Below are 20,703 nucleotides of genomic sequence, written 5' to 3' on the forward strand. Positions count from 1 at the left end.
ACAGTACCTAGGTACTTTTGAGATGGCGGGATCGTAAACGGAGCGTCGGGTTACACTTCCAAATTCGGATTGTCTGGACCCCTGATTCGCTTCTCGGAATTATTCCCAATACTAACTAGGCTATCTGCATCCCCATCGAATTTCTAATCCAATTCTAGGTAATCCAAATCCTAATCCACCAAATCGTAGGGCGCCTGCTATGCTAATGCAATCCCAAGGCACAATGACATCTACTTCAGATAAGAACCATAGTGGACGGTCTCTAATCCCTACATTTACGCCCTACATTATTAATGTTAGGTAGACATCCATATGTATTAGTTAATCCTTTTTCTTGTCTTGTTCCATACTCCATCTTCGGAATTGTACATACTTCATCTTAAACAGTAGTTATACACAATCGTAATATCTATCTTAATCAAGAATCGTTAGCTTGGGCTCACGATGGAGGCGTCCAATAATAACATCGTCGGCACGGCGCCACCGTTGCCGAAAGACATGTCTCATCATTATTCAGATGTAACAAAGGCTCGAGCCCCAAGTAGAATGAAGGAATTCTATAAGTACTTCCAAATACCAAACATCGGCCAGCTCGCAGGTGGTATGAAACGCCTATCGTCGCCCTACTTTATCAACATTCGTGTCGATCTTTAAGGCTAATGTTAAACTTAAAATAATAAAAAACAGGTCTCCCTAATGCCCAACTCTTCCCTTTCGATACCTTGGAAGCCCAGACCGCAAAACCGGATCGATGGATCCCGACACCCAACTATCCGGACCCCGATGGCACGCTATCTTCGCGACTGGCCGCAACGTCCATCTCAAAAGGGGCCGTAGCCTCACATGTCGTCGTACCTCACGATGCCCTGGCTTCAGACCCGAGTAAGAAGATAGATCTCGCTTCTGCCTTACAATACGGCCAGGCTGATGGATACCCGCCGCTGCTTTCCTTCGTCCGCGAATTCACGCGGGATTACCTACATCCAAATGTGCCTTATAGAGGCGGACCGGAGGTTATATTCACAGTCGGTTCAACAGATGGCATGTCCAAGACATTGGAGGTATTCAGCAACGTTTGGGTAGAAGGGAGGAATGACATCCGGGAGCGGCCAGGCTTGCTGTGCGAAGTTTTTATGTACGCCAATGTGCTCACTCAGGCGCAACCCCGAGGGATCCAAGCCGTACCTATTGAAATGGATGATGGGGGTATGTTGCCGTATGGTCCTGGAAGTTTGGAGGATGCCCTTGCAAACTGGGATCACAGCAAAGGGAAACGTCCGCACATGCTGTATACCGTAACGTGAGTTTTCCCACAATATCGACCTACTTTGGGAAAATGCGCAGCTTACTAAACATAATTCTGCAGAATGGGCCATAATCCAACAAGCGGTGTCTTGTCTCTCGAGAGGAGGAAGGAATTGTATTCGATATGCAGTAAATACGACGTGATTATCATCGAGGACGACCCTTATTGGTACCTCCAGTATCCTTCGGCAGCGGTTGAGGAGGCAAAAGCGAGGGGTTTACCGATTCCCGAGCCAAAAGTAGCGAATACTCTCGAAAGGAAGTCTGGGTACGAATACCTGGATTCTCTTGCGCCGTCATTCCTGAGTATCGATACAGACGGACGGGTTGTGAGATTAGATACCTTTTCTAAGACCGTAGCTCCTGGCTGTCGGATGGGATGGATTACCTCGAGCCCGGAGATCTGTGAGCGCATCCTCCGCGTCAGCGAGACGGGCACGCAGCAGCCCTCTGGTTTCGTCCAAGTTGTAGTCGCCGAGACTATCATGGGACCGCAACCCGAGGCTTCAGCCGCATTCGTAGCCCGATCTGTGCGGAATCGGGCTACTTTCAGCGGCTGGAAAATGGATGGCTGGGTACGATGGCTAGCCGGCCTGCGAGGCCAGTATGAGAGGCGCATGAACCGAATGTGCAAAATCCTCGAAGAGAATGCGTACCAACTGAAACAATCGACACCTATGCGCGAGTCCGATTCCGATTGGGGCGTCATCACCAAGACCCAGCTCTACGACTTCCAATGGCCCCGCGGCGGCATGTTTCTCTGGCTGCACATGCGCTTCGAGACGCACCCGCTATGGAAAGCCGCCGGGTCCCGCGGCAATATCATCAACGGCGTCGCGCTGTCCACCGCGCTCATGATCTTCCTCACGCGCAAGCCGTTCCGAGTCCTAGTCAGCCCCGGCCTAATGTTCAGCGCGACCGACAAAATACGCAACGAGCGTGGCTGGGCGTATTACAGACTGTGCTTCGCGGCCGAGACAGAGGAGAACATCGACAAGTGCTCCCTGCACTTCGGCCAGGGCGTCCAAAGGTTCTGGCGCATTAAGAATGTGAAAGAGCTCGAGGCCATACTTGATGATATCAATGCGACGCAGACGCAGACGCAGGAGCAAGATGAGGCGGGTCTAATGAATTTGGGGAGTTGGGTGGGATGTTAGGGTTTTGCACGGATATAGAAAGGAGACGTAGACGAGCTGTGAGATCGGAGTTGTAAGACGTGTCACATGTATGTCCTAAGTGAGCAGCATTGTGGAATATAGCTGCTGCTCATGAAGTCAAATTATGGATATACCAGGTACCATTTGGGCATATATTTACTTGAGGGTTAGAAGATGTTTCAATTTAGAACGAATACAACGAATTAATTTCCTCGATCACAATAACCTTATGGGTATTATGTCCTAATGATATGAGCGGGACTGGATGGGCGGTCTTACGTATAAGCTACAGTGGGGCGAATTTAAAAACGTCCAAAATGTTTTTACATCTTATTACATCAACTTTAATATGATATAACTTTACCAAATCGACGTATAAAAATATAAAAAAAATGTAATATTTACATTATCTAATATTAAGTAATTAAGATATTTTTTCAAAATTTAAATGTTTAAATAAGGTTAAAATTTAAAGATATAAAAAGTAAGTTTAAAATTAACCTTATAAGTTTAATATTTATTTTCTTAGTATATTTATATAAAATTAAAAAGTTAAAAATTGGCTTTTCATGAATAATTACTTAAATATTATAATAAGATTAGTTTTGGTGTAAAAATGGCATTGGACGTTTATTTTTTCTAGTCACTGTAGTACGTTATAAGTGCTTCACGAGGTTGTAAGGTTATATCCGACGGCAATTGAACCGGGAGAAAATAGCTGCAGCAAGACCGAAGCTTAGAAAAAAGGACATAGTTACGGCACACGAACTCATAAAGCGTTAAAGAACAAGCTTGATAGATTACCCTTGAGGGGCTTGCTATGATGCATAGACGATCACCAACGAGGTGGGAAGTAGCGATCATAATAAGAATGTCATTGATTGATTCATCAGTCCCTATGATCCAGTACGCCGTGAATATTGCAACCGATTTACCGTTTCCCATCCCCTAGACTACGCTGCTCACCAAGCGAGTCTAATCTAATCCTCACGGAGGACTTCCAGGAAAGTCTTGGGGGGCTTAGGGGGCTTGCCGGCCTCTGCCTTCTGCTGACCAACCTTGTCCTTGACGAAGGTAGCGTGGTAAGGGTTGAAGCGTAATAGGACTTGCTTGTTGCGTAGAGGGTTCTTCTGCACAGCAGCGCGCTTGGTCAAGGGACCACCCTTAGGGGCGTTGAGGACGCTCTGGATTTCGGAGCTGTTGATCAGACGGCTCAGATCAGACTGGGACACTAGGTTGGAAGGTAGAAGGAAGTCCTTCTTCAGCTCTGAAGGCTTGGTAGTGGTGCCGTAGATCTTGTCGAGGGCCTTAAAAGCGGCCGAGGTCCAGACGATGAATCGTCCGAGGTGACCACCAGGGGCGAGCTGGAGGAGGTTCAGCGCGTAGACAGAGCTGGTCTCGACACCAGGAAGGTTGCGGGTACCAGTGACAATCTCCTTGCCATCAACCTCGGGGTCGTAGATAACCAAAGGTCCACGTCGCTGGCGGTGGCGGCGGCCTCTTAGCTTACCCTTACCAGCGCGCAGCTTCTTCGTCTTCTTAGCCTTCTCAATGTCGGCAGCGGCACCAACGGCGTTCAAGATGGCGAGGGCACCGGCAGTCTTGGCAGCAGCACCACCCTCGAAAGCAGCCGAGTCGATAACGAGAGGAACTTCCGGGACGGAAGAGATCTGGTGACCGCGGGCGAGCAGTAGAGGGGGGACAGCGGAAGCGGCAAGAGCAGAGGCAGTAGCGAATCGCCTTTTCGAGAGATTAGTTTATATAGTCAGAGGTGAGTCAAATTATATCACTCACTTCTGGCCCTGGTTGATCTTGATGTGCCACTTTCGCCAAATCTTGGTAGGGGCGAACATGCGACCGGAACGACACATGTTACCGAAGGCAGCCTGACCGGCACGGTGGGTACCACCACCAGAGACACGGGGAATACGGGCAACGGCACGACCTGAAGAAGCCTGTCAGTAATTGCAAAAATAGATATCTCTAGACTCGATTCCGGCGCGGAGAATCATCCATGGCAGACATTATAATCCTCATCTTCTCCACATCCAGATAATATGAAAACTACTGACCAGTTCCCCAAGATTCGGCAGAGGTTTGGTGGCCAGCCTTCTCGCTCACAGCATACGGCTGTCGCTTGTTCTTAGCCATTCCAGTATGGACTTGCTGAACGATATCAGGACGGATCGGGGAGGCAAACACGGTAGGAATGGTATGGGTAGCTCCCGAGGGAGAACCGTCCTTGCCGATGATGGTGACAGTCGGTCGAGAGGCCATCGTGAAGGTTGTGATGCTAAAAGGATGTGGGTTAGTCAATTGCGAGCATGAGAGTCGAATTACGATTGACCAGAATGGATAATTGAGGTGGAATAAAGAGAGTCTAGCTTCTGCGAACTTACCTCGACGCTGGGTGTTGACGGTCTCAAGTTGCGATTTGGTGATGTTGAACTACGAAAAATCAAAAAGCCCACCACAGAATTATTTTTCTTGTGGGTTTGAGCGAGGGCTAAGCGAATTTTCGAAGTATAACCCCACTTTTCTGCACACTAACTCTCATAGATGAATTATGCATCTAAGTAGTAATTAGGTCATACATCTGAACTTAGGAGACATGAGACATGACATTTCATAATAGTTTACAGGGCACTACATAAATTTGAACCAGGTCTTATTGCGGATTGTCCTATTGTTCCTTTTATGTCTACGTTAAGATTGATATACGTGTAAAATTCAAGATAATATAGTGATAACTGCACCTTCAATAACCCTAATTTAACCTGGATATCAAGTACTTAGAATCAATAGCTTCAAGAGTTACCCCTCCAATATACTTTAGGCGATGATAAGCCGTTCACTCACAAGTGCCAATTGAACTTTTAGCAAGGATTTTAACAAGACAAGATCAATGACGTCCAAAAAATTTCAATAGAGGAAAGAATATAGTCCCAATAAATGCAAAAACAAACTCCGAATCGGGGAATCGAACCCCGGGCTTGACGGGTCATTGATTGTTACATCTTGAGAGCGTCAAATGTTAGCCACTACACCAATTCGGATTGATGTTTTATTAGTCGTATAAAATCCTTATTTATATCCCATCCTTTCAGCCGGCGGTAAAATCACGGTTCGCAGAGTCGTTGTTAGGTAAAATTTGCGTCATCGGTCGATACCTAGATACCATTAATTCTAATTTTAACAAGTTCGGCTTAATGTAGCGCCTGGATAAAGATATTAAGTGTCTTATACAGAAGTGTGGAACTGGTCTTGTAGAATGCATTGTTGATTCTCAAGTCTTGTGGTCTTGCAGGCCCTACTCAAATAGCGTACACTATGATCAATTGCCAACACGCTCTCTGATCTACGATACCTGTTGAGCCTTATGCTCGGTATATCTTATTTTGCGTCTCCTTCTTGCCTTGCTATCGTGCCTTGTGTCTGCATACCCCTTGCCGTACATGTATGTTCCTGATCAATATAGGTCATTAGATCGACCATCGCAGTCTGATCTTCGAGTCTTGTCTTCCGAGGTCTGGTTACCAAGGCCTGCACACTCTTATTTAACACATAAGGTCCTCCGCATCCCTTGATCTCTCTCGATGCTCGTATGCGATCTTTGGTTTATAATTGCCGCTGCTTTTGAATGGTATTGTTGTTTGAGCTACCTTGGCCGTCCGATCAGTTCGTTCTTCGTGTTGCTTTTCTAACACGCCCTCTAGACGTATCTTGATTTCCCGATACGCCCTTTGGCTTTGTATTTTATCGCTCGAAGAAGAGCCTGCTGGCCTAGGATAGGTATCTATCCAGCGCCGTTGTACTGTGACGCGTACCTCTCGCATCGCCATATTCCGTACAACCCGAACGTATTTCTAACGCGTCATCTCTCAACGCGGAACCGCGATTCCAATACAGTGGCCTCATTCCCTGGTCTACACGCAGGAATCGATGCCAAATCCGACATCAAACCGGTGGTGAAGCCACCATGCGGAACTGGTCTTGTATTACGGAATGCGTTGTTGGTCTCAAGGACTATAGGGACTAGGTCTATTATAAGGTATCCAGCCCTAGGGCTCGTTCCTACCCTTGATGCCTGGCAAGTGACTCACGTCCGTTCGCAACCGTAACATATCCTAATGACGTGGATCACCTAGCAACACTAAGAAATAAGTTTTAGCTATAATAGTATATTTACAGGTCGCAACTTAGCATATCATCGGCTGCTACAATCGCATATTGGTACTACATTAATTAATTAAGTTGGAAAAAGGCCTGTTACAACCCGTCCGAGGTCAGTCTTTCTAGGTAGCTTAACTCACGGACTCTGGTCTTATAAGGATAGCAAACAAATATTTGCGTACGTGGTTTGTCTGATCGTATCTGGCCCATCTATAAGAAACCTAACCTAAGAACCTAATGAATTCGCCAATAACGACGTATACTACTTAACCTACTATAAAAGAATTATGGTCCGATTGAGTTACGCGGAAGGCGGATTGCCCCGGAGTTTGAGTATCGGGAAGTCAATTAAGTAAGATTATACCTATATGTGAATAATCTTGCATATATTATAAGTGAAGTCAAGCATGATTCTGCGACAGTAATAAAAGCCGATGTAGTACCTAACAGCAAACTTAAGTCCACGTGGGACACCGTCACAATGGGATTTCCCTTATCTATGTACCTATGTAGTATAGGTAGACTGCAAAAGCCTAAGCAAACCGCATCTATCATATCACATATCACAAATATTTCTTACAGTATTATCCGACTTTACAATTGCTTCGATAACATTCGTCGGTTTGAGTTGTTTGCTTTGGTGAGATGGCGGGCGCCAAGATGTAAGAGGAAGTTACAAATTCAAATAGTGCCGAGTTGGAGACGCCGATTGCATGTATATACATAGGTAGGTACTGCTCTTGCAGAAAGTCTAGATCTTTTCTATGTAGGTCAAGGGACCCATTAAACTTAGCCTTCCCGAGCCGTTGCTGATCCTCGTCGCAAACCATTAATTTTGAAATAGACCCACCTTATGCACGTGTTTCCATTTGGATAGCTACATATCGGATCGAAAAAAAAGAACATAGTATTTCTTATTTCCTTCCACATCCAATAGCGCTTAAAGCTGGAAGTATTATCTGCTTATCCGAAGCCTTTAATGTTGCCTGTGTTCAAAAGACCACATATTACACCGGTGAAATTTTAAGTCCGGTCATTAGCGATTACATACGACATGACTACATACGACATGACTACATACGACATGACTACATACGACATATGCTATCTTTTTAGAACCATCAAATCGTCGAGGTACTTGCGGCTCCACTTATCCCAACTCAGTGTGAGAACCTCGTCACTACTATATACGTACTAGTTATAGCAAGATAGATCGCTCGGACCAACTTCTAACTTACAATTCCGAAGACCCGAAAACTCGGCCAGTGCCGTAATAGTCATATATAAGGTATCCACGTCATCGGCCATCCGTAAGTGTTTGCCCGGGCATGGTGCTGACGGCCGACGGTTTGAAGTCGTTTACCATAAGGTTCTATCAAGCCTACCTATCTTTATACTGGATTCAATTATACCAAGCTTGAGATGCCGTGCTACCGAAAGGCAGGCTACTTATCATTTGCAAGGCATTGTTTATACTAATACGGAAAGCCCCTCGTCTTGGTGGCTTACGAAAACGAATTCAGCTGGTCTGGAGTGGTTAATTAAACGCGGAACTGATCGAATGACTGCTTAGCCTCTGACCAGCAATAACAGCCACATAGATTTAGGGTAACAAAGTATGGACTATCCACTAATGACTCAATCGGAATGCTCAACATGTATCTATACGATCCTTTCTGTTCCTTGGGGTCCTCCCGCGCCCATACTCTCATCTGCGACGTAACATGTAAAACATCCGTTGATATTTAACGGATACTTGTGAGGCATCTCCAGTCCACTCTTGAGATATAAACGTCAAAGAGTCAATGCACCACACGTTTATATTTCTATAATCTATAAACAAACATACGGGGCTAGTTATTCTAACCAACTTACGGCTTAAAGTTGCCGCCTAAGGCCATCGCAGACCAGTCCGCTTTCGACCGGTATCCGAAGTAGCATTGCATCTTGCATTAATGGGAGGTCTCGTATTTTATAGCTGCAGGGGTCTTGCAGCCGTCAGTCTCGGCGGCTCGCCCTCCTATCTCGCAGAAATTGCCCAAATGTTACTAGGCATGAGACGATAGTCGAGGCGACGGTAAAATACTATATTGTAAGTACTCAGATACCTCTTATAACATTATCATCATGGATCTCGAGTTCGGCTTCTATGTTCTCTTTCCTTATATCGACCCGGATATCTATCAGTTGAGAACGTCGTTGTCCGGAGGGGATCTTGTTGATGAGAACCATACTGCTAGCTCCACCATTCGACATTTCGTACCTTCAATTTAATATCCTATGTGGGCTTCATCTTACCTTATGACGCGTTGGAGGATCATGATTTGGCGGATGGTGTTGTTATGCATTCTCACAAGAGCCGATCCAATTTGGCCGTCTCCCAACGATGAACTCGAGGAGATCATGTACCAAGTCGAAGGCTATAGGGCCAGAGACTTTGGCGGGACTGTTATTCCGTGCTCTAACGAAGCATCCGGACCTGGTCGACAGAATGCTGCTGAATGGTTACGGGCAGCGTTTCATGATATGGCTACAACTACATATCTGAGCAACATACGAGCTGGCGGCTTAGATGGCTCCTTACAATACGAGCTAACCAGCTCGGACAATATCGGCCCAGGTTTCAATACAACCCTTAAGTTCATGGCCGATTATTATACGAGTCGGTCTAGCGTTGCAGATCTAATTGCTTTGGGCGTATACTATGCCGTTAGGTCTTGCGGTGGTCCGGTAGTGCCTGTTGCCGGTGGAAGGGTCGATGCTCTTGCGGCTGGTCCCATAGGCGTTCCGCTACCACAGAATACTGCCTTCACATTCGAGCAACAGTTTACACGGATGGGTTTTAGCAAGACCGAGATGATCCAAGTCACCGCATGTGGTCATTCTATTGGTGGTGTTCATGAAAAAGAATTTCCAGAGATCGTCCCGGTTGGGTCTACCGCAAACGGCGAAGCTCCCTTGGACTCGACTGTTGCAGCGTTCGATAACAAGGTTGTCACCGAATATATTGCTGGTAACACTACTAATCCCCTGGTGGTTGGTCCATCGATCAAAGCCACTAGGAACGCAGACTACAAGGTGTTCAACTACGATAGCAACGTCACAGTCAAAGCAATGGCAGGTGCTGCTGAGTTCAATAGCATATGTGCAACTGTTCTTCAGAAGTTGATCGATACTGTGCCTGATGGTGTGGTTTTATCTGATCCTATTCAACCATATTCTGTAAAGCCAGTTGATATGCAGTTATCACTTAACTCTGACCCGTCAACAATGCAGCTGACTGGGCTTATACGTGTTCGAACTACTGACATAGGAGGGGATTCTGTCTCTAGCTTAACGCTGAACTACAAGGACCGAAGCGGGAGTACTAATTGCGGTGGCACGAACTGCGCATACACGGCAACTCTCCTAGGTTCCACTCAGGGTTTCGATGACCAATTTATTGTAAGTCCACCACACAACACAGGGTTATATTCCTAGCCTAGGTCTAATATGTGTCAGTGGTTTCCCATTAATACTGCTATCCCAACATCCGCGGGAATTTCATCTTTCACTGTAACCCTTAATATGGCCGACGGAACCACCCGAACATACGATAACAATGGAAACACATACCCAATGCAAGACACCATATTCATTCAAAAACCCCAAAGCTGCCTTCTTTCCGGCACTCTCACTATTACCGCAGCTGTAAGCTAACATATATTATCTTAATCGTAGGCAGTTATTGATTTATTCTTATAGGTCCGTAACGACCGTAAATCCCTTCCTGTAAATATGTTCGTCTCATACAAGACCTCGACGGGGGATCCTAATCGTCCAATTCCCACCCTAAAAAATGCCACGATTACCATGACAGAAGGTACTTGCGTAGGCTCATATACTTTCTATACGGCCGACTTTACTGGCCTCGGCGATCTTGCGTATGCATCAAAGATCGATGTCATTAGCGGGAGCGACTCATCATCTGCTACTGATGACTTTAATGCTGCAAGCGAATTAGAAGCAACATGCAAGCCCTTCCAAACCCCACCAACTTCTGCGTGTACTACCGGACAGCTATCAACGTCTCCCGGATCACCAACTACCTCATCTACTTCTGTTTCACTATCCACTACTTTCTCTACCACCGTGAGCACCAAAACTACTTCTTCTACAGCACCAGCTGAGACATTGCATCATAGGCAGGAAATTGGTGAGTATGTGCTTGTCGGATGCCAGAAAGAATCAACTGTACAGGGAACCCGAGCGCTCGGTGGCGCCGCATTTGCTTACGATAACATGACACTTGAAGATTGTATGAACAACTGTAGTAACTATATTTACTGGGGCACAGAATATAGACGAGAAGTATGTAACATTCATACGTCCTCTCCTTTTAACTAACAATAGGTGTTGGACCCCTAGTCGAGCTGATTAGGGAGTTCGCTCCTAAGCCATCCCTACTTATCGCTTAAAGAAGCAATCGCTGACTTTTATTCTGCAGTGTAAGTTTCTAAACCCGAAAGAACGGCTAGTAAGTAATGCGACTGACATTGATATAGGTTACTGTGGCAACTCGCTCCATCCGACGAGCGAAGACGCGCCCTTGACTGATTGTAACATGGTATGCGGTGGAGATGCTACGGAATATTGCGGTGATAGCAATAGGATAGAGCTGTACAGCACCACAGCTAGTCAGCCGGCCCCGACTGCTACACTTGCTCCCAAACCAACCGTGTCATCATACGTCCGGGTCGGCTGTTATAATGAGATTCCGGGTGGCCGAGCTCTGACTGGAGCAGCCTACGCAGATGATACTATGACGCTGGAAATATGCGCAACCGACTGTGCTGGATTCGAATACTGGGCAACTGAATATGGCCGAGAGTGCTACTGTGGGAACACCATTGATAGTCTCAGTACGCCAGCTCCTGATGCTGATTGTCAAATGGTATGTGCTGGGGATCGTTACGAATATTGCGGAGCTGGAAATAGACTTGAGTTATATCAACTAGCAACAGCTTCTTCGACACCCGCGACGAGCACGTCGAGTCTGGTGTCTTAGACGGTTGGGAATTTATGAGAGGTTATGGAACGGATTAGATATGGGGATTATATGACACTTCATGTTTATGATTAATATTTAGGTACTTAGATAGATTGATGATTATTTAGTATAAGTAGCATCATATGAGCAGAGAGTTATGATTTGTAGATAATAAGGTAATAGAGAATGAAAGTTAGGGGTATATTATTTATCTTATTATCGGAGAGAAGATGTTGCTCTTCAAATAGGTATTATACCTACCTACATGTAATCCGTATGGAGGTACAAACCTAATGTACCTAGGTTAAGGCTCTCCCAAACGTGGATACCCCTGGCTGGTTTGGTGGTGGGTTGTGGCACGTCATTACACTAGTGTAAGCCGGTTTAATGCAAGGCTGTAGGTGACCCTGAGTACAGTGTATACCTGTTTGTATACACAGTGGCAGCCAAATTCTCAAATACATACTGGCAGCCGCAGCTCCTGCAGAAATCCAATCTTGACTACCTAATTCCATGCGAATGGATCTTTGGTTGCATGTAGGGAAGGCGTGGATCACGAATCATATGCGCAGATACGTACTAAGCAATCACCCCCATCACCCCCCACCCTGCTTTTCTGAAGTCTGCAGTCTACAATATTGGATATCGCACTTTCACTAGGCCAATGCTGTAGTTTTGCCATGATCATTATCTCTTCTAGGTTTCTTCCGCAAAGGACCTTATCGTAAACTTACTATCTCGTATTGCAAGCGATCTCTTAAATCACCGGGTTTCCCTAGTTTCCCTACGGCAAATATCCGCAGCTTCTTTCTTCAACGTTTTCGCTAAAAAAGCGATGCCTATTTGCATCCGTCGCATCCTATTAGCATATCTATATGCTACGAAAACGAGGGCCTAGAGTCAAGCATGTCGACTGGTACGTCTCTGATACCGGCCTCCGTTTACAAACGGGCATTTGCCAAAACCTGTTAACTCCCAAATCACAGGGACACACCCTCCACAAATCCAACCTCACCTGACATTCTTTCCGAGATCGCCGGGGAGGTTCGAAAGTCCGAACAACGGCCGACCTACGCTGAACTAAGCCCTACTTCACCTCGATACGGGCTCTTGCAATATGCCTTGTCTCCCGGTACGTGCTTGAGGCAGACAAATACACTTTGGGATGGGATCTAATTCTCGCGACAGAGGAAAGATCGTCTTAACTTACTGGGTGGTGTCAAACCTGTAAATAATCTTAATGGAAGCAAGCAGAACTCCTCGCGCTCTGCGCAATCATCACCCATACGTCGCCCTTCAGACTCGTCACCTGCGCCACCACCAAAACGGCAGAAAGTCGAAGAGTACAATGCACACACCCAGGCCCACTTTGTCCTTGCATTTGACCACGATGGGATTGCTGACCGGCCTAATCCGCGCAAACGTTCCCTTGACAACCGCAGCGAGTCTCAACATACCGTTATATCACAATCGTCCACCAAAGGAGCGCCGTCGACCAGAGCGAAAGTCCCCGAATTTCGATCCACGGAAAGTTACGTGAGACCGTCGCCTAAGAACAGGCCTCGGCATAACACTCCAAAGCAGTATGCAGGACAACTAGATAGAGAGGTTGTTGCCGGAACTCCTTTGCTAAAGTCCGATAGTGAGGATAGCGACGGAGATGTGGAGATTATCGGGGCAGAGGTCATGGTAACTCCTCAAACACAGCAAACTCAAGGAGTACGGTACTCTATTGAAGACTTTGGAAAGCGCTTCAAGACAACATCTGGCGCTCAGAAGATGGAGGAAATCATTGACAGTACGATGCTGAAGGAGGACGGGTCCAATGACTTAGTTTCCAGCCCGGATGAGCTAGCACCAGAAACGCAAGACATGAGAGAAAAGATGCCAACAAAGCGACCTACTTTATCCCCGAGTTTGTCTAAAAAGGGTGACATTCCACGAACGAAATTCGCCCCGCCGTCTCGTACTAGACTGCAGGACCCGGGGAGAGGGCTTAGCGAATCGGATCATATTACGAAAATCGTCAACTCGCCTCTTCGTGTCATTCGGGCTGTATCGGGCGGTCACAAATACGAAGGGAACAAAACGGACGGCGCAAATGAATGTTTCTTAAATTTACGAGAGATGAGCTACATACTCCATCCGGTGAATTCAGAAGGTCAACTGATGAAAGAATACGCATATCTTACGGTCGATCTTCGAAAGGCTAAACGGATTCATGCTCCATCACAACCCAATTGCCTTGTGGCTTCGATTCACCGTGCTATCGACGGCGCAACAAGTGGTGGCCAAAGGTTATGGATCGAATTCTCGTCTCCTAAGGACTTTGGAAAGTTCGTCAATTGGGCGAGGGACACTGGGCCAGATGGTCTGGTGAATGAGTCTTTTCCTCGGTAAATTTTGATAACCCGCTGTTTTGGGAGGCTGCTAACATAACCTCTAGGGATCGCCTTGAGAAGGAACTTGAAAACATGATGCGAACCGCTGCCAACCGCACTGTTATTAGAGACGACATGTCAAGGGGAGATGATGTGAAGTTGATCGAGCACAACTTGGCAAATGCAAATCAGGCAAGGGCTGCCAACCTACCGTGTGTCCCAGTTCGACAGGGGAAGTCGAAGGACACGATGAGGCCGCATTCTGCATCTCTGTTAAACTCCAAGACAACGGTCACATCAGATGGCCCTCAGCCCTACAGTATTCGGCGACAGCCACAAAAAACTCGTTCTACATTTGCATTAGAAGGCCCTAGTTCGGAATCCGAGTCCTCCGAGCCTGAATGTTGGACAACCCAGCATATAGGCTGGGAGAAAGATTGGCGCAATTCTCTTGTGTTCCCCTTTCATGGCAAGAGTAGAGCTACCGTTGACAAGGAAGATATTCCTCGATTGGACGAGGGTCAGTTTCTAAACGACAATATAATTATTTTTTATCTGCGTTATCTCCAACATACATTGGAGGCAGAAAGACCGGATCTTGCTCAACGGATCTATTTCCAGAACACATATTTTTATGAGAAGCTCAAGTCTACGAGGACGGCTCAAGGTATCAACTATGATAGTGTCAAAGCGTGGACATCTAAAGTCGACCTCTTTACGAAAGATTATATTATCGTCCCAATCAATGAATTCACTCATTGGTACGTCGCAATTATCTACAACGCACCAAAACTCCTCCCTTCTCCAGGCAAGACGGAGAGTACCGCTAAGAACACGATCATTATCGAAGAGGATGTCGACGATTCTAGAGAAGCCTCCCGTGAGGTTTCTAGCGCCTCTCCCGATAATGGGAAATCAGCAGATGAGCCTAGAAGCATTGACGCAGTGAGATCTGAATTACAGAACGATGTCACGAATCACTTTAGCCGTATGTCAATCGAAAGCCCGGACTTTCCAGATGGTATCGCTAAACAGACAATAGCTCCGGAGCCAGAAAATCAGAAGACGGATGCACAGCTAACCAGTTGTAAACAAGAGGTCACGGATGTGCGGCACGATGATATAAAGGGGGATGTGAAGCATATTGTGTCATCGACTGACAACCTCCAGCGGAAGAAGACAACGAAAGTATACAGCGCGGGCACCAGGAAACATAGTCCAGATCAGCCAAAAATTATCACGCTCGATTCATTAGGGTTGGCCCATTCCCCAGCTTGTAGCTGTCTAAAACAGTATTTGATTGCAGAGCTCAAGGATAAGAAAGGCATTGAAATACTGAATCCTGGGGCTTTGGGTATGACTGCTAAGGAGGTCCCCCAGCAAACAAATCACTGCGACTGCGGACTATATCTGCTAGGATACATAAAAGAGTTTCTAAAAGATCCCGACGGATTTGTTCGTAACATCCTCCTACATAACCACATCGCCTGGGATCTAAATCCATCGGAGCTCCGAAACAACATTAGAGACTTGATTTTTGATCTTCAGAAGAAGCAGCAACGTCGAGAAGATATTCATAGAGAAGAAAAGCGCAACAAAGCAGGCTTGCTGAAGAGAAAGATTAGGGGCCCAATAGATGAGCGGCCCCTCAAACAATTAGCGAAGGAGCAGGATATCAACCGAGGTGCGTCTGAGCCCCAAAAGGATGAGGGTATCCCCAAGGAGAACAGTGTGGCCAAGCCTAAACCAAAATCACCTACTCCCGAAGTCTCTCTAGAAACCAGACCTGCTTCTAATTCGGAGAACCGGCCTATTCCTGGTTCATTTCCTCGGTCGCCGGCCGTGGCCAGCGCTAATATAAGCGCATTTAACATGATCAACCCTGAACAAGCTAAGGTTCCGAAGTTCGTCTCGCCACTCCCTGAATCCCCCCGTGGATCTTCACCAGAAACTCTCGTAGTTCTTGAGGATCCAGAAGCACACCAGGGACAAGGGCAGAGCGCCAATCATATCCATAGCGATCTCAAGCGAGCCAACTTACCAGAAGAGCCAGTTAGAGAGATCGAAAGGACCTACCAAAATCAAGACAGACCAGCCGATCAATCCCAAGATCAAGAGATAATAACGGTAAGCCGCTACTTCGCCGGTCGGCAACCCGGCGATAAGATGGTCTCGGCCAAATTACGCGAGGAGCCGCTTCACTCGGATGTTATTGATATTTCGGACTGAATTCTGCAGGCCAACACAGGGAGGTGCTGGAGGTCGGGAGAATACATAAATGAGGGTGTTTATCTCACTAAGGAGCATCGGGTAACATCATAGTGACTTCATACATGTCTGCATAAAAACGGCGTCGGGGCGGTTGTGTTTGAAAAGTTTATCCCTGTATACCCCTTGTGGAGAGCGACTCTGGCTTTGCTCCGCGAGTCCGGGGCGTTACGTAGGATGGTCAATGACTAAAATACGTCTAACTGTACTTTTTATCTTGGTGTGCGTAGATCTGATGTTAAGCGTTTCGATTATTGCCTTTTCGTGTACCGTTGTCGTTAGGCATTGCCGCGTAGTCTCCCAGGGGCAGCGATGGTCTCGAGAGTAGAGAGCTACGCAGTTAGAGCGAAGGATATTTGACCGTGAATAAACAGTATTATCTACTAATATTCATCACGAGCCCTCCGTAAGTATTCCCTGCAGGTACAATTTATCACTTATACCTCCTTGCTCTTGTAATTATCCGCCTTTATCGACACTCAGGTTTAGAGCGTCTCTTACATCCACGCGTTATATAACCAGGTGATTTCACGGTCACGGGTCTGCAGGACAGAATAAGCCACCAGGTCAACGTCAAGATTCATAACGCGTAGGTTAGATTTTAATTTTCTACAAGAAACCGCTATATTTCACCTCCCCTCGCGTAAAAAAAATTTATTTTTTCTTTTCTTTTTTTGGTTTCTTTTTCTACCGCGGCTTCTCGCCGTCCTTCTTCTTCAGCGCGGGCAACGCGAACGCGTTGCTAAGCCCGTCGGCCATCTTCTTCCACAAGGCGAAGTCGGAGTCCTGGTTCCAGGTCAGGACGCCGACCCAGGGCTGCACGTTGTAGTGCACGCGCAGGGTGACGTGGTCGGTGGAGGCGATTTTCCCGGTGGGGTGGGTTATTTGGTATTTGGGCTTTTGGTTCTTGAGGGTGAGTTTGCCGCTGGGAGGAGGGGTGGGTTGGTTAGTTGGTTATTTTCTGGAATGGTGTCCGGTGGGATTCCCCCTTTTGACAGAGGGGGGAGAGGAGAGGAGGGGAGGAGAGGGGCATACCGGCTTGGGTCTATGGTCTTGCCGGCGGCGCTCTTGCGCAGCTTCTTAAGGGATGCGGGGCCGAGGTTGCTTAGGTGGTCGGCGCTCGGGCTCGTGATGATGGAGTCCCAGATGACGGCCTTGTTGGTCTGGTTTGTGCCGTGGGCGGAGGGCCATTCGGCTGTTACGTATACGAAGAGCTGCTTGGTGTTCCAGGTGAAAAGCGACGAGAGATCGGCGTCTAGCGAGAACTTGATTATGGCGTATTCTTCCTTCTTGGTGCTGTAGTAGTGCGGCCGGCCCTTGACTCTTTCCCCCCCTTCGTGTCAGCTAACCTAGGATCTAAGATATGTGGTTGGAGGAGAATGGATGGATGGCTCTCTTACACTTGGACGTTGGTCGGCTTTATGGTCGCGCTCGGCGTCCGGGGAGCGGTGAGGTCGGAGGCGGCGATTAGGGCGGCGATGACGAATGCGACGGTGGTGAAGAAGCCGAATACATTTTGTATTCTGGTTAGGGAGTTGTACATGATGACGGACGAGATCCCCAAGTTTGGGGGGAGGGAAGAAGGATTGGGGACAGCTAGTGGGAATATAGGCCGGTTGGTGACATAGAAATTGGCTCGGTAGTTATAGTCGTCGGTGTTTGTCGTCGCTCACATGTAAGACAGATAGATCTAAGATAAGATGTGAGGCCACGTACATAGGTACCTAGGTAACCTAGGTATGTATTGGAGGTCTATCAAGGTCCATTATCGATAATTGCTTATCGGTTTCTTATCAGTATTCCGTAATGTGAAATTGTGTCACTTCTTGGCACCCCTATTTCATTGTGGGTCAAGTTCTCCCCCCCCCTATTCCGACTAGTTACTCTTATACAGGACACTATATTCTCGTGCCTTGTAAGTTTTAAAGTCATCATCAACTAGTTGTTTCTAAGCTTCTTAGATCCACCTCGTGACCTTTTCATATTATATTGCGAAGGTTTCTCGGGTTTAGACTTGGGTTCTTCGCGACGATATGCACTGGCCAGATCTGGTCCCTAGCATTTATATCTTGTCAGCGTTTTTTTTAAGGGAAGAGGGAAGTAGGTCGATGCCCATCGCTTACCCATTCCGAAGCATGGGCGTCCAACGGGGCAAGCTGAAGTGTGCCATCTGGGAGTACTAGACTTTGGACGCCTGAACTCAGGAGGATGGTCGCCAGTATGTTTTTGGGCTCCATGCTGACGATGCTGTTGCTTAAGACTTTGTCTGAGTAAGATTATATCGTCTCGTCTCTCGGGAGTTCCGATTAGATTCAAATAAATTTTGAGCCTGCTGCAGATGATGGATTCAGAAGCTTTTAACAAGTGTAGGGATGCCGAGTTATCCCAATTCCAAGTGTCTGAGACAATAAGGACTATAGAGCACATAGGCAGGCATTAATGCCTCCAAGACATATATATGCTTATGCACTTAGCCCTCCCTTGTCGATGATCAGCACGAGGATATCTCTTCTCTCGAAGACCACGGGGCCACGCAGCACCGGGAGGGCAGAAGATCGATTACGCAGCGATGATCACTCACGGATAAATTACAACAGAATACAGCAACTCTGGGTGGTGAATTGGCACAGCGCTTCGGTACGTATGTTGAATACCATGGTCGGCATCCATTTGCCGACTTTTTGTCAAGCAAAACGAATCAATTGAGTTTCTAGATGGTAGCAGCTTGGAGAGCCAACCATGAAATAACTCAAAAGTGATGTAGCTTCTATAGAGGAAATATTCGGGAAAATAGCCGCGCAGAGGCAATGATCATCGAGGGTTAAATAGCAGCTTACCGGCTATGCTGGGGCTGAGACGATCATTATACGATTCAAGGCGTGCCATGGATGATACAGGGCCATGCTAGGCTCACATGCTCTAATATAGCCAGGACGCTTTGGATATACAAATCCTTCTTTTTTCAACAGAGCAAATAGTCAAACCAACATCTCATGATAATCGTAGTAAATGTTTCCGCCCGCATTGCATCGCTTCCAAGACGCTTCGTTAAAGCTCATCATATGTGCATAGATAATGTGTGGACAGCATCGCTGTCATTCTTAACTCAAGTAACAGGTAACAGATATAAAAGATGGAATCCAGAAAAATGTGTTAAGAGATAGGTAGCAAATAAGCAAGGGTAAGACATACAGCAACCTGAACGAAATAGAGCTCGTATTGTTTACGGCCACGCCAGCTCGACAGCATTCTCGGAAAGCTCGACGTCATTCTTCCGAAGATTTGCGCTGTCAACTATAGCTAGAATTGGTAAAAGTGTGTTTTGGCGGAAGAGGCGATAATAAGGAAGGGTAAAGAGGTTTATCGCGGCGCGGCCCGATGACGAGGCTGCCTTACGAAAGGCAATCTTACCACGGTCCATTCAGGATAGTAAGGTAGATAATATTTAGGGTATAGATAATACTGATAATACTGTGTCTTTATTATTTATAGATAGTAGTCTTATTTTGATCTCTGGGTCTAAACGATGGCTTTATGGGTAACCTACCTAGGTATGTAGTATGTAGTAGTGAGCGATGATGGTGAATTATAATTAATTTATAAGTGGCGGTCATGATGATCAGTTTCACAATAGGCGATAAGGCGTTAAATTCAAAGGTCAGCCTACATACGTACGTGGCTGTAAAATACATACCATCGAGAGACCGTCGCTAATAGAAGTATAAAAACCAACGAAAATGTAAGGTAAGCTTTAATCAATATTCAATATAAAACAACCAAGTTCGATAAATGTAGCAAATATGCATTACATTTACACACTTCTAAATATACATACATATGCATATGTATCATCTATACTACTCGATCTATACTACTCGCCTCGTGCCTATGGCTCCTATTTGTTAAGAGTCTCTTTGTTAATACCCCCTTACAAGTTACTGCTCCCTATAGTCCCAATGGTGTTCGCTACGCCTCAGCGCAGCCTCTATTTCGGCACCTGTTATTCCATGCTTTTTTTCAAGATGGACTCTGAACCTGTCTTCATCCGTCTCACGCTGGACTTCGTCTGAACAGTTATCCTCACTGCAATAGAAGTACCTCCTAACGTATCTCAGGCAAATGTCCCCCTTTAGTTATTTCTAGGGTAGGCACACGCTTAGGTATATTGACACTTAGTTAACAAGGGCTATATCCCACATGATTGCAAGTTCTTGTCGATACAATAACATACCATATATGTTAAACTTATTAAGTTGGAGCTATCTATCTCCTTAACGTCTTACCACTTGTGATTATTAATAAATGCCAGCATGATACCATCTGATCAAAATCATCCCTTTCGATATATATCACCCGTGTATCGAGTATCAACACATCGCTAACTCGCTCA

At 46.4% G+C, this 20,703-nt stretch overlaps 6 protein-coding genes and 1 non-coding gene across 7 annotated transcripts; 3 read left to right on the top strand and 4 right to left on the bottom strand.

Moving 5' to 3' along the window:
• Positions 1-156: 156 nt before the first annotated feature.
• On the top strand, positions 157-2,677 carry F4813DRAFT_342835 (PLP-dependent transferase). The gene is made up of 3 exons (XM_049241462.1): positions 157-601; positions 688-1,300; positions 1,367-2,677. The coding sequence occupies exons 1-3, from the start codon at positions 445-447 to the stop codon at positions 2,460-2,462; spliced, it is 1,866 nt and encodes a 621-aa protein (XP_049105023.1). The 5' UTR covers positions 157-444; the 3' UTR covers positions 2,463-2,677.
• A 564-nt stretch (positions 2,678-3,241) lies between these two features.
• F4813DRAFT_342839 (60S ribosomal protein L4-like protein) lies at positions 3,242-4,880 on the bottom strand. The gene is made up of 3 exons (XM_049241463.1): positions 4,535-4,880; positions 4,257-4,407; positions 3,242-4,202 (listed from the first exon to the last, which is right to left on the bottom strand). The coding sequence occupies exons 1-3, from the start codon at positions 4,737-4,739 to the stop codon at positions 3,443-3,445; spliced, it is 1,116 nt and encodes a 371-aa protein (XP_049105024.1). The 5' UTR covers positions 4,740-4,880; the 3' UTR covers positions 3,242-3,442.
• A 547-nt stretch (positions 4,881-5,427) lies between these two features.
• On the bottom strand, positions 5,428-5,518 carry F4813DRAFT_t4. Its single transcript has one exon. It is a non-coding gene; the product is annotated as a tRNA-Glu (tRNA).
• A 3,001-nt stretch (positions 5,519-8,519) lies between these two features.
• F4813DRAFT_342848 (heme peroxidase) lies at positions 8,520-11,904 on the top strand. The gene is made up of 6 exons (XM_049241464.1): positions 8,520-8,727; positions 8,876-10,079; positions 10,137-10,325; positions 10,380-10,985; position 11,122; positions 11,180-11,904. The coding sequence occupies exons 2-6, from the start codon at positions 8,916-8,918 to the stop codon at positions 11,680-11,682; spliced, it is 2,463 nt and encodes an 820-aa protein (XP_049105025.1). The 5' UTR covers positions 8,520-8,727; positions 8,876-8,915; the 3' UTR covers positions 11,683-11,904.
• Positions 11,905-12,168: 264 nt separating this feature from the next.
• On the top strand, positions 12,169-16,676 carry F4813DRAFT_342852 (cysteine proteinase). Its single transcript, XM_049241465.1, has 5 exons — positions 12,169-12,580; positions 12,651-12,796; positions 12,853-14,060; positions 14,111-15,033; positions 15,088-16,676. The coding sequence occupies exons 2-5, from the start codon at positions 12,782-12,784 to the stop codon at positions 16,272-16,274; spliced, it is 3,333 nt and encodes a 1,110-aa protein (XP_049105026.1). The 5' UTR covers positions 12,169-12,580; positions 12,651-12,781; the 3' UTR covers positions 16,275-16,676.
• A 204-nt stretch (positions 16,677-16,880) lies between these two features.
• On the bottom strand, positions 16,881-18,074 carry F4813DRAFT_342854 (signal peptidase 22 kDa subunit). The gene is made up of 3 exons (XM_049241466.1): positions 17,714-18,074; positions 17,349-17,636; positions 16,881-17,238 (listed from the first exon to the last, which is right to left on the bottom strand). The coding sequence occupies exons 1-3, from the start codon at positions 17,854-17,856 to the stop codon at positions 17,001-17,003; spliced, it is 669 nt and encodes a 222-aa protein (XP_049105027.1). The 5' UTR covers positions 17,857-18,074; the 3' UTR covers positions 16,881-17,000.
• Positions 18,075-18,251: 177 nt separating this feature from the next.
• Positions 18,252-18,550, bottom strand: F4813DRAFT_384629 (uncharacterized protein; the record flags this gene model as incomplete). Its single annotated transcript, XM_049246116.1, has 2 exons — positions 18,252-18,368; positions 18,437-18,550. 2 exons carry the CDS (start codon positions 18,548-18,550, stop codon positions 18,252-18,254), a joined length of 231 nt encoding a protein of 76 aa, XP_049105028.1.
• Between the last annotated feature and the right edge of the window lie 2,153 nt (positions 18,551-20,703).

The sequence above is a fragment of the Daldinia decipiens genome (assembly GCF_022478715.1).
Source record: "Daldinia decipiens strain CBS 113046 unplaced genomic scaffold F4813scaffold_1, whole genome shotgun sequence".
In the NCBI taxonomy this organism is placed as follows: domain Eukaryota; kingdom Fungi; phylum Ascomycota; class Sordariomycetes; order Xylariales; family Hypoxylaceae; genus Daldinia; species Daldinia decipiens.

Bases quoted from the DNA above. Each gene is read 5' to 3' on its own strand.
- F4813DRAFT_342839 (XM_049241463.1), bottom strand. From the start codon at position 4,739: ATGGCCTCTCGACCGACTGTCACCATCATCGGCAAGGACGGTTCTCCC. The intron at 4,408-4,534 runs GTCAGTAGTTTT...AGGCTTCTTCAG, and splicing joins TGCCGAATCTTGGGGAACTG to GTCGTGCCGTTGCCCGTATT. The intron at 4,203-4,256 runs GTGAGTGATATA...TCTCTCGAAAAG, and splicing joins AAGATCAACCAGGGCCAGAA to GCGATTCGCTACTGCCTCTG.
- F4813DRAFT_342835 (XM_049241462.1), top strand. From the start codon at position 445: ATGGAGGCGTCCAATAATAACATCGTCGGCACGGCGCCACCGTTGCCG. The intron at 602-687 runs GTATGAAACGCC...AATAAAAAACAG, and splicing joins CATCGGCCAGCTCGCAGGTG to GTCTCCCTAATGCCCAACTC. The intron at 1,301-1,366 runs GTGAGTTTTCCC...ATAATTCTGCAG, and splicing joins CACATGCTGTATACCGTAAC to AATGGGCCATAATCCAACAA.
- F4813DRAFT_342854 (XM_049241466.1), bottom strand. From the start codon at position 17,856: ATGTACAACTCCCTAACCAGAATACAAAATGTATTCGGCTTCTTCACC. The intron at 17,637-17,713 runs GTAAGAGAGCCA...AGGGGGGGAAAG, and splicing joins AAGCCGACCAACGTCCAAGT to AGTCAAGGGCCGGCCGCACT. The intron at 17,239-17,348 runs GTATGCCCCTCT...CCCTCCTCCCAG, and splicing joins AAGACCATAGACCCAAGCCG to CGGCAAACTCACCCTCAAGA.
- F4813DRAFT_342848 (XM_049241464.1), top strand. From the start codon at position 8,916: ATGTGGGCTTCATCTTACCTTATGACGCGTTGGAGGATCATGATTTGG. The intron at 10,080-10,136 runs GTAAGTCCACCA...AATATGTGTCAG, and splicing joins GTTTCGATGACCAATTTATT to TGGTTTCCCATTAATACTGC. The intron at 10,326-10,379 runs GTAAGCTAACAT...TTATTCTTATAG, and splicing joins CTCTCACTATTACCGCAGCT to GTCCGTAACGACCGTAAATC.
- F4813DRAFT_342852 (XM_049241465.1), top strand. The intron at 14,061-14,110 runs GTAAATTTTGAT...CATAACCTCTAG, and splicing joins GTGAATGAGTCTTTTCCTCG to GGATCGCCTTGAGAAGGAAC. The intron at 15,034-15,087 runs GTATGTCAATCG...AACAGACAATAG, and splicing joins TGTCACGAATCACTTTAGCC to CTCCGGAGCCAGAAAATCAG.